The sequence below is a fragment of the Phoxinus phoxinus genome (assembly GCF_949152265.1).
Source record: "Phoxinus phoxinus genome assembly, chromosome: 4".
Lineage (NCBI taxonomy): Eukaryota > Metazoa > Chordata > Actinopteri > Cypriniformes > Leuciscidae > Phoxinus > Phoxinus phoxinus.
Window position 1 is genome coordinate 6,775,806 of NC_136879.1, and position 17,693 is coordinate 6,793,498.

Consider the following 17,693-nt stretch of genomic DNA (forward strand, 5'->3'; position numbering starts at 1 on the left):
TAGCGAGACTCCGTGACGAGTCTGCCCGGTATTTTGATGTCGCCCAAAATGGGGATTCGGCTTTTGCGTTCTACAGTCGCCATTCATCATGTTTACTGTGGCGAGCGGGACAAGACTGACGGCCGCGGGAGAACGGCGCGAGGCCGGTGGCGTGATTACTGATGAGCGGCACCTGTGAGACGCACTGGTCTCGTATCTCTCAAGGAGGAGCGGGAATTTTCTTAGCAATGTTAAAACGCACATTAACCGATCACTTGTTTAGCGTTCATGTAAACACTACATTCAGATTCACCAATCGGCATGAGTTCAGTTAGATGGAAACAAAAGCTGTGCATGTAAACAATGAATGACAACTGCAGAAAGCAAAAGCCGAATCCCGGACATTTTGGACGATCTCGACGGCTGGACATGTCCGGGAAAAAGAGGATGGTAACCGCTACTACTCAGCTTTCTGCACAGAACAAGAGCCTGTTAGCTTAGCTTCCAACTAAAAGATGGCTGACACTATTTGTACATTCTGTGAGTGAGATCCCTCTATGGGCGATTTTTGCGTCATATGAGGATTTTTTCCAGACTAAAAATACATCTCAGGGGGATATGAGGCAGGGGGGAGCACGGTAATTCGAAAATAATACTGGCTTTCTACTGATACAAAGCTTAATGCTAAATGAAGTATCCCTTTAAACTGATTTTTTTTCTCCCATGAATATATGATTGACCTGAAGGAAAGATGTATCCCATACTTGGATATTTATGAACAATATCAAGCTCATAGCCATGCACAATGGCTCTATATCCATTCCAGAGATGGGTTGCAGCGTTGAATTTGTGAAAAGATTGTTTTATCAATAAAATTAAACTACTTTCACATATATTGTCTTTCAATAATTTGGACCTTTTCATAAATATGGCTGTTTTCCAGGACTTCAATTTAAAAAACGTCAAATTCAAGTACCTTGTACGAACCCTGTTTATATCTAAATGTGTAAAACTGCACGCAAGAGAGACCCGGTGTGCGAGAGAGCGAGTGAATCAAAGTTTTCAGTTTCAATTTATCTCCAAAAAGGACAGGTGAGGGTACCGGGGGTTTATGTGAGCTTCCGGTTCACTAGAATCACTCCCGTATTGTGAACAGCAAAACAGAACAAAACTCCCGGAAGCGCTTTGATCTTAGACTGGCTAAAGTCAGCTGAACAACACATAGCAACGTAACGTTCGTTCCTCACGTCTGTGGAAACACGACAGGCTCCATTTCGAACCAATTCTGGTGGGAAAGGGGAGAAGTCTGTCCACTCAAACCAGTGGAAACTACTGAACACCAGTGCAAAGGTGTGTGCTGCAAATCAGCCTCAGTCATGGGTGTTTTTAATGAACGAGGCCTGCATTCTCTGCCACTGCCGTTAATGTGTTTGAGTCAACGTAATCTAGTCGTACTTGCAGATCTGCTCGTATCCTTGAGAGGTGATGAGCACTTTGACGCTGGATTCATACACGTCATTGATGTTGGACCAGTGAGCCTGGATCTGAGGGTCTTCTATACGACTGGCCAGACTGTCGATGGTTCGAGCCGTCCTGAAAGAAACAAGGACAAAAAGATGCTTTTCAGAGGTCAAAACCTTTGATCCACATATTACAATTTAAACACTTGATGATCAGTGAAAGTTACGCAACAAATAAATGTATGTGAAGTCATGCCCATATAAATAAAATAAAAAATAAAATAAAAATAAACAGTATTTTGGACGCACAGCTTCTTTAAGTGTTACTTTTTGTGATGTTTATCAGACTAATATGTATGCGGTTCTCTAGGGGTGTCCCTACGATACTAGGGCTGGGCAAAAAAATTAGATTTTTCGATTAATCGATTTTTTAAATGTGGTCGATTCAAAATCGATTCTCAAAGGCCAAAAATCGATTTTTTCCATATTTATTTACACCTATCACCCAAAAGCCAGTATCATAGGCTTGCAGCCTCCATGTTACAGTGAATGCTGTGAGATTTTATGTTAGTTTTAACCCTAACATAAAATAACCTGATCCTGATTGATCAAGGCTTTCGACTGTTCTGACTTCTCTAATTTTCAGCATCAATTTTTCATCTTGCATCAAAATCCTGTCTATTGTAATCCGTATATGCATTTGAAGTTGGGTTTTAATGTACCCAAGAGTACCTAAAATAAAAAGAGTTTACTATACAGGTTTGTGGCTCTGTTTCTTTTTATTAATTAACCACTCGTAAACTTATGTTCACCGTTTAAAAATAAATAAATATAGGATTTGTATTAAATCTATATTCATTGAGTCGAATCGGAAATCGAATTTGAATGTGAACATCTGAATCGATCCTCAGCCCTATACGACACTATTGTAATTGTTCATTTAACACATGATGTGTGATCTGACATTATCGAGAAGCTAAAAGTCACATGTGTAAATCCATCTATGCAGTGCAAAAATGGATTGATAATGATTGATAATGCGTCAATGAATTGAATGTGTCCAATAAATCGAATTTATTAATTAAATGTAAGAATTTGACAAAGATGACGCATACATCTAATAGGGTTAGAAACATATATTCTGTACAGAACATAAAGGACATGAAAAGCTGAGAGTCGTCCGTCCACGAACCAGCATAAAAACACACTCAGCTGTGAAAATGTTGTAATTGTCATTATAGCCAAAATCCCAGAAAATATCCAGACATCAAAGCACACCTACTTAGTTTGTAGAACTTTACAGACACAGTTTCTCCGTTTATATGTGGCCTTCCATGGCGTAACTGGTGGCGGTTTTAGGGACTACACTGTATTCAAATATGATTTCTAGATGATCCGTACTGAGGAAAAGAGGTAGTCACACACACTTCTGTGTGTGTGTGTGTGTGTGTGTGTGTGGCGCACCTGCTCCTCAGGAAGATGTGTTTGGCCTGTTTGATGATCTTCTCCAGGAGTCCTTCGCTCTGCTGCAGAGAGCTGATCTCAGCCTTGTCGTAGGCCATGGGTCCCGCCATCCGCAGGCGCTTGTGGCTGAACGGGGCGCTGGCCGGGTGAGGCATCACCACCGAACTCAGCGTCTGCTTGTGGAACTACAGCAACACACACCTCAGACTCGGTGACGCAAGCGGCTGTCTCTGGTGTGTGTGTGTGTGTGTGTGTGTGTGTGTGTGTGTGTGTACCTCTCGTATGAGCTGGTGGAGGTTGTGCTCTAACACATACAGGTGTGTGTGTGTGTGTGTGTGTGTGTGTACCTCTCGTATGAGCTGGTGGAGGTTGTGCTCTAACACATACAGGGGTGTGTGTGTGTGTGTGTGTGTGTGTGTGTGTGTGTGTGTGTGTGTGTGTGTGTGTGTGTACCTCTCGTATGAGCTGGTGGAGGTTGTGCTCTAACACATACAGGTGTGTGTGTGTGTGTGTGTGTGTGTGTGTGTGTGTGTCTCTCGTATGAGCTGGTGGAGGTTGTGCTCTAACACATACAGGTGTGTGTGTGTGTGTGTGTGTGTGTGTGTGTGTGTGTGTGTCTCTCGTATGAGCTGGTGGAGGTTGTGCTCTAACACATACAGGTGTGTGTGTGTGTGTGTGTGTGTGTGTGTGTGTGTGTCTCTCGTATGAGCTGGTGGAGGTTGTGCTCTAACACATACAGGTGTGTGTGTGTGTGTGTGTGTGTGTGTGTGTGTACCTCTCGTATGAGCTGGTGGAGGTTGTGCTCAAACACATACAGGTGTGTGTGTGTGCGTGTGTACCTCTCGTATGAGCTGGTGGAGGTTGTGCTCTAACACATACAGGTGTGTGTGTGTGTGTGTGTGTGTGTGTGTGTGTGTGTGTGTGTGTGTACCTCTCGTATGAGCTGGTGGAGGTTGTGCTCTAACACATACAGGTGTGTGTGTGTGTGTGTGTGTGTGTGTGTACCTCTCGTATGAGCTGGTGGAGGTTGTGCTCTAACACATACAGGTGTGTGTGTGTGTGTGTGTGTGTGTGTACCTCTCGTATGAGCTGGTGGAGGTTGTGCTCTAACACATACAGGTGTGTGTGTGTGTGTGTGTGTGTACCTCTCGTATGAGCTGGTGGAGGTTGTGCTCTAACACATACAGGTGTGTGTGTGTGTGTGTGTGTGTGTGTGTGTACCTCTCGTATGAGCTGGTGGAGGTTGTGCTCTAACACATACAGGTGTGTGTGTGTGTGTGTGTGTGTACCTCTCATATGAGCTGGTGGAGGTTGTGCTCTAACACATACAGGTGTGTGTGTGTGTGTGTGTGTGTGTGTGTGTGTGTGTGTGTGTGTGTGTGTGTGTACCTCTCGTATGAGCTGGTGGAGGTTGTGCTCTAACACATACAGGTGTGTGTGTGTGTGTGTGTGTGTACCTCTCGTATGAGCTGGTGGAGGTTGTGCTCTAACACATACAGGTGTGTGTGTGTGTGTGTGTGTGTGTGTGTGTACCTCTCGTATGAGCTGGTGGAGGTTGTGCTCTAACACATACAGGTGTGTGTGTGTGTGTGTGTGTGTGTGTGTGTACCTCTCGTATGAGCTGGTGGAGGTTGTGCTCTAACACATACAGGTGTGTGTGTGTGTGTGTGTGTGTGTGTGTGTGTGTACCTCTCGTATGAGCTGGTGGAGGTTTTGCTCTAACACATACAGGGGTGTGTGTGTGTGTGTGTGTGTGTGTGTGTACCTCTCGTATGAGCTGGTGGAGGTTGTGCTCTAACACATACAGGGGTGTGTGTGTGTGTGTGTGTGTGTACCTCTCGTATGAGCTGGTGGAGGTTGTGCTCTAACACATACAGGTGGTCGTCTGGTTTGCTCTTGTCCGGTGAAGCTCTCTGGTTTTTCTTTTCTCCAGTGGAATGGCAGAGAGAGATGGACAGCTGCAGACCTGAACACACACACACACACACAGTTACAGTAGAAATAAAAATAATAGAACTTTGCCGTTCTTTTATATGTATTGTTATTCTAGAACGGAGGTGGTGTGAACACATGCTATATAACTAGGGCCGGGTACCATTGAGTATCAAAGAAATTCTTGTTGTTCGGTTCCAAGTGTCGATACTTGAGGGGTTAATCTGGTCAAAGTCATGCAGCATGTGTGATGTGACCAAATCAAGTGCTGGTGATTGGCTGTGGCGACGCATCAAGGAAAACACTAGTTTACGCCGGCTTGATGGTAACAGCGCGCGATGCAATGAACGCGGAAACGGAGCCGCACGTCTGCGCTATTCAGAGACAGAGACACACAACATGTTTTTCACTTTTTCACAGTTAACTTTTAAAATGGAGTGAACACGGAGCAGTTTTTCCGTGAGCGGGACCGGAAAACCCGGAGAGGACCGGGAGCGGAGTGATCACAGAACGCTTCGAGTGCAGAGAGGAAGTGCTTTTGCTCCACTCCAGGCTTTGATCACATCCCCTCAGCAGGGAGAATACACCTCGTCTCTCCTTAAAGCTACACGGTGTCATTTTTTAAGTTGATTCTTAGCAAAAAAAAATTTGTTCTTTCAAAATTATATGTACTAATTAATGAATAATTACTTCTAACTAATCCAGTATTCTCGTAAGCGTAGAATCTGCCATTTATAATAGATACGGGTGAGCTGCTCGAATGGCGGAAGCCATGTTGCGCCTCCATCTTGAAAATACATTAGCCAAAGAGGGACAAACCTGGAGATTCAAGCTTCGCCTTTTTACGCTCAGTGGCACCGTGACGAATGCGAGAGGAGATTACTCGCGACTGCTAGTAGATAATAAGGCCACCGTAGGAGTTAAAACGCCCTCGGAATGGGAGGGGCTAAAGTAATATTCAGTTGGTAGTCATATACAATTTCACTGCTAGATGGGAGTAAATCCTACACAATGTAGCTTTAATTTAAGACCTATTCAAATTAAAATGAAGACATTTATTACACTATTTGAGAAATGTAAACCTATTTATGGCCTTAAAATTATGAAAAGTGAATTTAAGACATTAAGGACAGACGGGAACCCTGGATTTGTCGGAAATCCGTCATAGACTCGCTGCAATTAACGGAAATCTATCGTAGCGACGGAGAACTTTAAATCCCGAATTAAAATAGAATATTTTCTTGTAAACAAAATAAAACGGAAAGCACAGAACTGGGTGAAAATAAAATGAAATTTGTACTAAAAAAGAAAAGAAACAAACATTACGAATGTTATTTGTTAAACTGTTAAAGGGGTCATGACATGAGAAACCAAATTTGCCTTGATCTTTTGGTATATAAGAGGTCTTTGTACCTTTAAAACGTCCTGCAAGTTTCATAGCTTAAGACGTCCTCCCCATTATAAACGAATCATTTATTTAATCAAGCTCTAAATACAGCTCGTTCTGGATCCATGGTAAGAAGTGACGTCACGGTACGAAGTGACGTACCAGCGTTTGCATATAGACCGCCTCCAGCACAAGACAACTACGCTTTAAGCGCAAGACAACTACGCTCATTTCGTATCGTTGTCGCGCCCGCGCGCCTCACTAGTGTTCAGTCGACGGACAGCGAGTGGGTCTGTGTACAGGGAGATTACGACGCCGCAGATGTGCTGTTCCTGGCTGTGGACAAACAACATCTTTGAATACGCTGCCGAAAGATCCAGACGTCAGGGAAAAATGGATGCACTTTATTTTTTGCGGACGTCTCAGTCACGGCAGAGTTAGTTTAAGCGTTTGTTCTATACATTTGAAGGATGACTGTTTTGAGAACAAATCCCAAAATGATGCTGGCTTTGCCAGAAAACTGTTGCTCAAAGATAAGTCCGTGCCGACTATTCTGGGCTCAACAACGACGACGCAAACTGTAAGTAATGTATTTAAAACTTTAAACTACTTTTTAAATACGCTGAATCCGCAAATGTTCTGGCTGGGGGCGTTAATAATTGATGCATAGGCACTGACGTTAGCCAATCATAACAGTGGGCGTTAACACTGAACTCTTAAAGGGAAAACACCCCCAAAACAGACTGTGTGAATCAGAGGATGAGAAACAGGGTGGGAAAAGGTCATAAATCACTACATTTAAAAAAAAACTATAGTAATACTATAATTGCACCTAAGGGAACATAATAATAAATAAAAAAACCCATGTCATGACCCCTTTAATAAATTGCAGTTAAGTTGAATAAGTTTCATGATATAAATTGATTACTAGGTATCTTGTAAAGTGTGCTTGTCCTCAAGGTTGGCAGCATTAACAGTTTAGCTTTCTTGTTTCCCCCTCTTTGGGTTGGGTTCACTTCCTGCTCAGCTACTGTTCGGACACTCTTGCTTACTGCTCCGCGCTTTGCTCTATCGCTTTTATATTTTTATATTTTATCTTCTTTTATCAACTAATTTCAACTCCAGCAAATCAGCACAGTGCTCAAACGCTTGGATTACAACAAAAAAGCTGAATTATTTTATTCGACCAGCCTCCCACTGAAAGTTTACATTCCGGGGAAGAGAAAACACAACTGCATAAGGATAAGAGAAAATGCCTCTTCTGGAATCTACTTGCTGCAGCAATTGCCACAGACTTTTACAAAGGATTGCAGTTCTTGAAATAAAGTTATTTGTGGGACCACCAAACCAGACGGAACACACAACAGAGCTCCGTCATGGACGCCCTCAGCATACAGCTGGTGAGTTTCATGAATCTACTGCTCCTCCACAGGCCATACTGAGTGTAGAGAAACAAGCCGATCGACTTACAAATCGATGGCACACACAGGGAGCGAGACCCAAAGGCACTCAAGACATCAGATTGTCACGAGTATCACATATCGCCGCAGTAGCATCCTCTACCCCAGATATGGCTCTGACAAGGATTGCAAACACTGGTCTCCTACCACCGCCTATACATCTTGAGAATAGATTTGAAGTATTAATGAATGTAAATGAGGAATCTCCAAACGTGATGAATGTGATCGAACACAGACTGGATAAGCCAGTAGCTAACACTGATGCTAACCTGCGCTCAAGGTCGAGCAGACAGCGGCACTCAGCTCAGAGCCTAGCCGAGCACACGACTCTGATAGTGGGTGACTCCATTATCCGACACACTAGTAGCAGGGATACAACTACGTGCTGCCTTCCACAAGCAACAATTTCTGATGTAAACAGGGAACTTGAGAACATTCTGATGAAACATAAGACTGCAAATCGACTCATCATTCATGTGGGAAAAATGATATTCATAAAGAGCAGTCAGAACTCCTTAAGAAGGATTTCAATGAACTTCTTGAAACACTGAAAAGACTGAAAGTACAAACATTCATAAGTGGACCACTCCCAGCAAGAGGAACAAACAGGTTTTCACGGTTGCTTGGGCTTAATACATGGCTCCAAAAAACCTGCAATATAAAAGGAGTGAACTTCATTGACAACTTCAATCTTTTCTGGAGTCAGAGGCAACTGTTCCAACAGGACGGCCTCCACCCAAACAAACTTGGTTCAAGAGTGCTAAAGGACAATATCTACTTCTCCCTCAATCATCCTTCTGCAGTGTGTGCCAATCCACTCAACCTGAATGGCACGCACACACCTGGATACAGTATGAATGACCACAGGACTTCACTCCAGCACCTGAATGGACATGCGGTTGACACGTCACACAAGGACAATGATAACACCACTCAGCCACAACAACTTCTGCTCACGGACACAATCTCAGCTGAGCCCTGCCCACAGAGCTCACCACAGATAGACTGTGACATACTAGAACTGCTCCAAGACTCAGCACCCAAGGACGACTTCCTGGAAAACAGCCAGGGAAACCAGGACAGCATATTACAGCCTCCAATAACACCAGAGCAACAGCCCCTCTCACCAGACACGCTATCTCTATCTCCACTTCTGGGCTTCTCAGAGAAAATGGAAAAACTGGTCTATGCTGGAACCAAACTATCCCACTCTTTTGCAAGCCCCCAGATATCAACCAAAAAACAGCAGGCCCTAAAACCACCAAAGCCAGCTGGCCCCGCTCGCCCTCCCCCTCCTCCTGCAAGAGTTCTTCGGTCTCTGCCACAACGACAGGGCTCACACCCTCCTCCTCCGGCTCGAGGTGAACTAAAAACAACTGATACCAGCTCTCAGTGATATGTGTCGGGTCCCCGCTATGATAACAGTAACTTTCTCAAATGTTTACAGAACAAGCGGGAACCCTGTGTGCCTGTATCTTTCTCTATTGCTGTTCGATTACATGATAGAAAGTCTAAGGCCTTCAAAAGCCGTACAGCAAACCCATCTAATCTGGTGCCTATTACACGCCAAACTAAGACTGCTGTGCGGACAAAAAGTAAGACTGTCAAGTTAGCACTTTTAAACATCTGCTCACTTAAAAACAAATCACTTCTAGTCAATGACTTAATAACCACATACAACCTGGATTTTATGTTTCTAAATGAAACTTGGCTAGAAGACAACTGCAGTGCAACTGTCCTCAATGAAACATCCCCTCCTAACTTTACTTTTATGAGTGTCTGCAGAGCGGGTAGGAGAGGTGGGGGAGTAGCTGCTCTTTTTAAAGATGTCTATCAATGTAAGCAAATATCATTTGGTAATTACCCGTCTTTTCCAAACTCCCTGAAAACTGCAGTTGTCAAACCCCTCCTGAAAAAGAGTAATATGGATAAGACTATATTAAGCAATTATAGACCGATCTCAAATCTTCCTTTCATTGGCAAGATCATTGAAAAAGTTGTTTTCAATCAGCTGAACAAATTCTTAAGCTCGAATGGATACTTTGACAATTTTCAATCTGGTTTCCGATCGCATCACAGCACAGAGACAGCGCTCATAAAGATAATTAACGATATTCGCTTAAATACTGATACAGGCAAATTATCAGTGCTGGTACTACTCGACCTCAGTGCTGCTTTTGACACTGTCGATCACAACATACTTCTTGACAGGCTGGAAAACTGGGTGGGTCTTTCTGGGATAGTCCTAAAATGGTTCAGGTCATACTTAGAAGAGAGAGGTTACTATGTGAGTATAGGAGACCATAAGTCTGAGTGGACATCCATGACATGAGGAGTTCCTCAAGGCTCAATTCTTGCGCCACTCCTATTCAACCTGTACATGCTTCCAATGAGCCAAATAATGAGAAAGAACCAAATCTCTTACCACAGCTATGCAGACGACACACAGATCTACTTAGCCCTATCGCCAAACGACTACAGCCCCATTGACTCCCTGTTCCAATGCATTGATGAAGTAAACAGCTGGATGTGCCAAAACTTTCTTCAGTTAAACAAAGACAAAACTGAAGTCATTGCGTTTGGAAACAAAGATGAAGTTCTCAAGGTGAACGCATACCTCCACTCTAGAGGTCAAACAACTAAAAATCAAGTCAGGAATCTTGGTGTGTCTCTAGAGTCAGACCTTAGCTTCAGTAGTCATGTCAAAGCAATAACCAAATCAGCATATTATCATCTGAAAAATATTGCTAGAATTAGATGCTTTGTTTCCAGTCAGGACTTAGAAAAACTTGTGCATGCTTTCATCACCAGCAGGGTGGATTATTGTAATGGACTCCTTACTGGCCTTCCCAAAAAGACCATAAGACAGTTGCAGCTCGTACAGAACGCTGCCGCCAGGATCCTGAGCAGAACCAGAAAATTTGAACACATCACACCAGTCCTCAGGTCTTTACACTGGCTTCCAGTCACATTTAGGATTGATTTTAAAGTATTATTACTGGTATATAAATCATTTAATGGCCTAGGTCCTAAATACATTGCAGATATGCTCACTGAATATAAACCCAACAGATCACTGAGATCATTAGGATCACATCAACTAGAAATACCAAGTCCGCTTTTAGCTATTATGCCAGCCGCAGCTGGAACCAGCTTTCAGAAGAGATCAGGTGTGCTCCTACAGTAGCCACATTCAAATCCAGACTCAAAACACATCTGTTTAGCTTTGCATTTACTGAATGAGCATTGTGCTACTGTTCGATATTAAAGTTTTAGTCTGAGAAAGAGCTAAGAATGTGAATGCTGGGCTAAGGAAAGTGAAAAGAATGTGCAAGTAAATGAAAGAGAAAAGAAAGTTGATACAGGGAAGTCGTAAGAAGATTGAAAGAGAATAGAAAGTTGATAGAATTAAAGAATTAAAGAATTAAAGAAGATTGAAAGAGAATAGAAAGTTGATACAGGGAAGTCGTAAGAAGATTGAAAGAGAAAAGAAAGTTGATAGATGGCAAGTCGTAAGAAGATTGAAAGAGAAAAGGAAGTTGATAGATGGCAAGTCGTAAGAAGATTGAAAGAGAATAGAAAGTTGATAGATGGTAAGAAGATTGAAAGAGAAAAGAAAGTTGATACATGGCAAGTCGTAAGAAGATTGAAAGAGAAAAGGAAGTTGATAGATGGCAAGTCGTAAGAAGATTGAAAGAGAATAGAAAGTTGATAGATGGTAAGAAGATTGAAAGAGATAAGAAAGTTGATGCATGTAAGTCGTAAGAAGATCCTTTTAAAAGAAAGATCTATAATAGCTACCGGTCGATATAAAATACGTCCGACTGTTTGCACTGTATTTTATTTTTTTATTTTATTTTCCAAACTGTGATTCAGGAAGATTTTATTAATTTTTAGGGCTGTCTGATTGGAAGAGATTTTGAAGGGGAACGGGAGAGCTTCACTCCGACGAGGCGAGTGAAGATTAGCTATACTATGGAGAGTATAGAGGTTCGCTGTTTGTTTAAAACAGCAAAAGTGAAACGTGCTCTGTGGGGGCCCAGTGGGGCAATACTGGTGTGGTACACCACCCCAGCAGAGGACGTCCCTGGATTAGGTCCAGTGGCACCGCAAACCTGCTCAATCGCTTCCATCTCAGACACGGTTTTAATTATTCTTATTTCTTTTGATTATTTTAATTTCTTCTATGTAAAGCACTTTGAATTACCACTGTTTAGCTTTGCATTTACTGAATGAGCACTGTGCCACTGTTCGTCCGACTGTTTGCACTGTATTTTATTTTCTAAACTGTTTTAATTATTCTTATTTCTTTTATTATCTATGTAATTATTTTTATTTTTATTTCTTCTATGTAAAGCACTTTGAATTACCACTGTGTATGAAATGTGCTATATAAATAAACTTGCCTTGCCTTGCCTTGCCTCTTCACATCAATGTTACAGCCTCTGCTATTACATTATCCGCTCATAAAATTGGTATCGGAAAAAGTATCGTTCAGGAACCCGGATTCAAACTCATGGTATTAAACTCATGTTAAAAAATAAATAACGATAACTAGCCCTAAATATAACTATAGGTCTTAAAACATTCATTCACATTTCATATACACGCATATGACACAAGCACTAGATTTTCTCTCAAATCTTTGCTTTCACTTTAGACATAACCAACTCTGTATACGTAAACCGTGTGTGTTTTTGACAGTATTAGCGCAATGAGATAACTTAGTCCAGTATCCAGGCGCTGTTTAACAGACTAGTTCTTGCGCTTCGGGTGTAAGCGCTCAGGAAAGTGCACGTTAGAACAGCGCATCAGCAGCGAATACAACTATTGTGGGCTGCATTTCTGACGGAGAGGAGTCGGCCTACAGAGAGGAGGTCGACACTCTGGTGACATGGTGCCAAGAAAACAACCTCTCTCTCAATGTCAGCAAAACTAAGCAGATGACTGTGGACTTCAGGAGGAGACAGAGGGAGGAGCATGTACGCCTGCACATCAATGGATCTGCAGTGGAAAAGGTCAGCTGTTTTGAGTTACTCGGGGTCAAGATCAGCAATGACCTGTGTCTGCTGACACGGAGACGGTGGTCAAAGCGGCCCGGAAACGCCTATTCTTCTTGAGGAGACTGAAGAAGTTTGGCACGGAGAAGCCCAGTCATCCTCACTAACTTCTATAGATCAAGCTCCTAAATGGACAATGACCATCTCTCTTCACTTTTCTTTAGTCATTTGTACACTGTCACTTTAGTTACCTGTTTGCACCTAGTATATTATATGTTATGTAATGTCAGGTTACTATGCGGCGTCTTGTCATAAGAATTTCAGTGCCAGTTAACCGTGTGTTGTTCTGTGCATCTGACAATAAAAGACTTGACTTGAATGTTTAACCGGCATTAAAGTACATTAATGAACTTTTGTGAGTTGCAGTTTCCCGTGCCTCTGCATTAACGAGTGCGGTGTTTATGTATGTCGAGTTGTACAGTATGATGAGACAGGCGACAGAACTGCAACCGATAGAATAACACGATGTAGAAATAACACGATACTATGATATTTCTTCAAAAGCAGATCGTGGACGATTAAAATCGCTATATCGCACGCCCCTAATAAATACATCCATGAACAGAGCCCCAGTGTTCAGATGCCGTGTGTGTGTGTGTGTGTGTGGCTTGTCATGTTGCTCTTGCTCATTTGTAAGCAGCTGTGGATAAAAGCTAAATGATGAACTGTACAGGTAAGTACCAGGAAAGGGTTGCGAGATGATCTGGTTCTTGACGACGATGTGAGGAATCTGGGATTTGATCTGAACGGCTTCACGTGAGAGCTGGGCAAAAATCTCCTTACACAGCAGCACATTCTGGGCAGCTTCGAGCTTTAAATGCCACATCTGAGAGCCTGAGAGAGGAGAACATGATCAGATCAGACATGATTCACCATTTACACCCAAGAGCATCTGCGTCCAGTAGAGAAGAACACAAACATGCATTCGCTCTGCCATTCAAAACCTCCACGGTTAATAAAGTGAACAAATAGTTCTTAATGAAACCGACTGGCACGTCGTGGAAACCTACGGACACAGTTCACCCAAAAATAAACAATGCCATCTTTAATAATATAATTGTCCATAAAATGGAAGTCAATTGTGGCCAAAACTATTTGGTGACATCCATTCTATAAAGTATCTCACAGAAATCTCTACAGAACAATGAAAGTATTTTCATTTTCAGGCGAACTTTTAATGAGTGTTTAAAGAGAACAGTAAAATTTCCCATATATTGAGTTATAATGATTGGCAATATCTAGCAGCACATGCGAGTGTAGTTTGACCGCAGCATTTATCAGCAGCTGAGTTACCGGGTTTAGCTTTAGCTTGTCTTCTGAAGAGATTGACGGTGCCGAGGTCTCCGATATCCGGAGACTGTTTCTGAATGGACACCTGCGCAAAGACACACACTTTATCTTGGGGAAAACAACATCTGATGTCAGGCAAGTTACATCACTGCTATTCTTGAATTTTACCTTAATGTACGCGGACCCCTCCAGTTCGCTGGGGATCTGCACGTTGAGCGGGCAATAATCATCGGGGATTTTCTTGTCCAGGTCGAGGTCCGTGTTCTTGATGACCTCAAACGTGCCGTGATGCGGGAACATAGAGCCTGAAACCACAGCGCCACGTATTCAAGGGTTAGTTCACCCAAAAATGAAAATTAGCCCATGATTTACTGACCCTCAAGCCATCCGAGGAGTTTCTTCCTTCAGACGAACACTATCAGAGGTATATGACAAATGTCCTGGCTCTTCCCAGGTTTATAACGGGACTGAATGGTCCCTGAGATTGTCCAGTCCAAAAAAGTGCATCCATCCATCATAAAAGTAATCCATATGACTCCAGAGGGTTAAATAAAGACCTTCTGAAGCGAAGCCATGTGCTTGTGTACGGAAAATATTCATATTTATACCTTTATAAACTATAGCGTCGAGTTCCGGCCCAAGACATCAGGCGCTACTCACTGCCATTATAAAGCTGGGAAGAGCCAGGATATTTCTAATACACCTCTGATTGTGTTCGTCTGGAAGCAGGAAGTGATACACACCTAGGATGGCTTGAGGGTGAGTAAATTATGGGATAATGTTCATTTTTGGGTGAACTATCCCTTTAAACACTTCAGCACTCGTATGTTCATAATCTTCACATTTAGGAGGAAATGCTGTTTATAACCATATGAAAACATCATCCCTTTTATGACAAATACTGCAGATTATATTTATTTATTTGAATAAACTGAACATGATAGGCTGTAATCCATACATTTAAGTCAACATCGTTCACCTTATCACTCAAAATATGAGTCTAAGTCAAAACACGGCCCGCGTGTTTTTATATGAATGCATCTTTGAAGGGAATTGACTGTCTTTAGAAAAGTTTCGATATGTTATTTCATTTGAATCGTTCTGTATCGTTCCTGATAAAGCAGTGTTTATGAGCGCTGAACTGTTTTGTGTTCAGCCGTTGCCGTGGAAACCGTTATTTCGGCCGCTCCTACAGCGCCTCCTGCTGGCAGCTCTTTATAAACAGCCGTGCAAACCTGTATTAATACTAGTGTGGGATTCCTCTACAATATTCGCGGATGACAGTAACATGGGGGCAGAGTCAATCTACTGCAGAATCCCTCTCTCAATCAGTAGCAAATGTGGTTAACACCCAGTCATGCTTGAAGAAAAAAAATACCATCTTATACCATGAAACTGGTATAATTTTGACAAATACAGTGATATAATTTTTTGCTCATACCGCCCAGCACTAACTGATCAAACCACTGCATTACCGGCACTGCGGTAACTGAGGTCCCCCAGGATCTTGTCCCCGACTTTGCGCAGTTTCCACTGCGAGCGCAGGCGCAGCAGCTCAGAGTTGAAGTCGCGCTGCCGGCGCTGCTCCTGGTTCTCCACCACAGACTTGGTGAGCTTCTCGGCTCCTCTCAGCAGCAGCTGCGCAGCCGTGGCCAGAGACTTCTTCTTGCTGAGCAGCTGGAAGACCTGCGGCGTCTGGACACGACAGCAGAGACATCCGAACTTTACAATCCTACAGGACAGAAGCAGCCTAAGGCCCCGATCACACCGCCAGCGGCACGCAGCGACGCGACCCCATTCATTTCAACAGTGCTGGCGACTCACGACGACAGTGACCGCTGGCGGCAGAATGTGGGCGTGTCAAGCAACGCGACTGATTTTCACAAGCGACAACCAATAGGAAAGAAGACTTTAGTGGAGCTCCCGCCACCGTCTCGAGTGCAGGCGAGACAAGAGTTCGAGGGCGATTTCACTGTTTTATATGATTTGACTGTAATCACATTCATGGATATAATAAATGACGCATGGAAAAGAAACGGTCGACAGTCTCGGTGAGTTTAATTCATACATTTATAGTTTGAGTGTTGTAATTTTAGCACTGCTGTAGTTCACTTTTCAATTTCCTCTACATTATGTTGACTATTAGGGACAAGAAAATTGATTATTTGTCAAATTCGAATGACGTTCTAGTAATTTATGACAGTATGAGTTTAGTTTATTGATTGATCAATCGTTAATCTAGTTAATGATTTAATCCACTGAACACTGCTGTGGTAATATAAACACACTCTCCCAACAGCATACTGTTACTTTTAATTATTTTGAGCCGTATTCCAAGTCAAATTAAAATTATATAGTTGTATATATCACTTGTGATGGTATATATAGATACCTATAACATTAGAGTGACAGCACTACGAACGCCCACAAGCGACTCGCAGTACAGAGACTAGCGACAAACAGCGACTTAGTCGTAGCACACCGAACGTGGATGCCTCGCGATTTTGCAGTTGAAAAAAAAAGCAACTCTTCCAACTCGCCCGACCTCGTTTTTGTTTTAAAAAACTGTCGTTTTAAACTGTCATGTGGTTGGTTTTGACATTGGCTGTCATGAGGCCATTATAACATTTTAATGACAAATTAAATGTGTACCACTGTAGTTGAGGTCAAGAAAAACATTCCTGACACAATTATAATGGCCGCATGACAGCCAATGTCAAACCAACCACATGACAGTTTAATGTAATGTTAACCCATAAAGCTAAGTGGTGTCTTAAGCTTGATCATTAATCTGCTATGTTTATGACATATTTATGTTGTCTTGGTAATGTCAAATTGTTATGACTGACAGGTTATGTTGTATTGGTATATGTCAAGGTGTCATAAAGTCATATTTGATTTATAAATGTCATAATTGAGCGAATGACACTTAAAGGGATACTCCACTTTTTTTGGAAATAGGCTCATTTTACAACTCCCCCAGAGTTAAACAGTTGAGTTTTCCTAATTACAGATAAAATGAGATTTTGTAAAAGATAATATAAGAATCCTAAATCAACTTAAGATTTGGTTCTGTAATACAAATTTGTGAAAAACCCTAAATTAACTCGTCAGATCTTACCTTAAGATAACTTAAGAACCACAGAATAAACTGACCTTTCCCACTGAGGGATCCTGGGACACGGGGTCGAGCGTCATGTACTTCTTGTCCTTGAGCACACTGAGCACGTCGTGCAGCACACACATCTCCGTGAGAGAGCTGCGCAGGTTATTACGCACCGAGTCCCACGGCCACAGCGACGGCTGGAACTTCACCATACCTGGAGGAGAGAGAGAGAGAGAGAGGGCTCAGTGGTTCATGTAGGTTGTCTACAAACCGGAAGGTTTGACCAAGTGTCGAGGTGTTCATGAGCAAGACCCCTAACCCCAGCTGCTCCCAACGAGTGGTGTATAAAGACCTTACTTAATGAACCGTTATGTTTTTATTACCTTAGAATGAGTCATTTATATCTACATAACCGCGGGCACCCCCTTCTATGAAGCTCGACATACCATGACGTCATGTTTCTACCGTAGCCGACAGTGAACACACAGCGCGTGTCGTCACTAACTTGAGCGTGTGGCTTTTCACCGATGGAAGGGTCTTATGAGGGAAAAAGGC

At 42.6% G+C, this 17,693-nt stretch overlaps 1 protein-coding gene across 2 annotated transcripts in view; it reads right to left on the minus strand.

Moving 5' to 3' along the window:
• med17 (mediator complex subunit 17) overlaps window positions 1–17,693 on the minus strand; it is a 30,621-nt gene that overhangs the window by 8,932 nt on the left and 3,996 nt on the right. For both annotated transcript variants that reach the window (XM_079609075.1, XM_079609074.1), the window contains 8 exons: window positions 17,189–17,352; window positions 15,508–15,727; window positions 14,201–14,337; window positions 14,036–14,117; window positions 13,424–13,576; window positions 4,739–4,869; window positions 2,904–3,088; window positions 1,435–1,572 (listed from right to left, as the gene is read on the minus strand). In XM_079609075.1, the coding sequence (XP_079465201.1) occupies window positions 1,435–1,572; window positions 2,904–3,088; window positions 4,739–4,869; window positions 13,424–13,576; window positions 14,036–14,117; window positions 14,201–14,337; window positions 15,508–15,727; window positions 17,189–17,352 (1,210 nt within the window). The remainder of the gene's footprint in view (window positions 1–1,434; window positions 1,573–2,903; window positions 3,089–4,738; window positions 4,870–13,423; window positions 13,577–14,035; window positions 14,118–14,200; window positions 14,338–15,507; window positions 15,728–17,188; window positions 17,353–17,693) is intronic.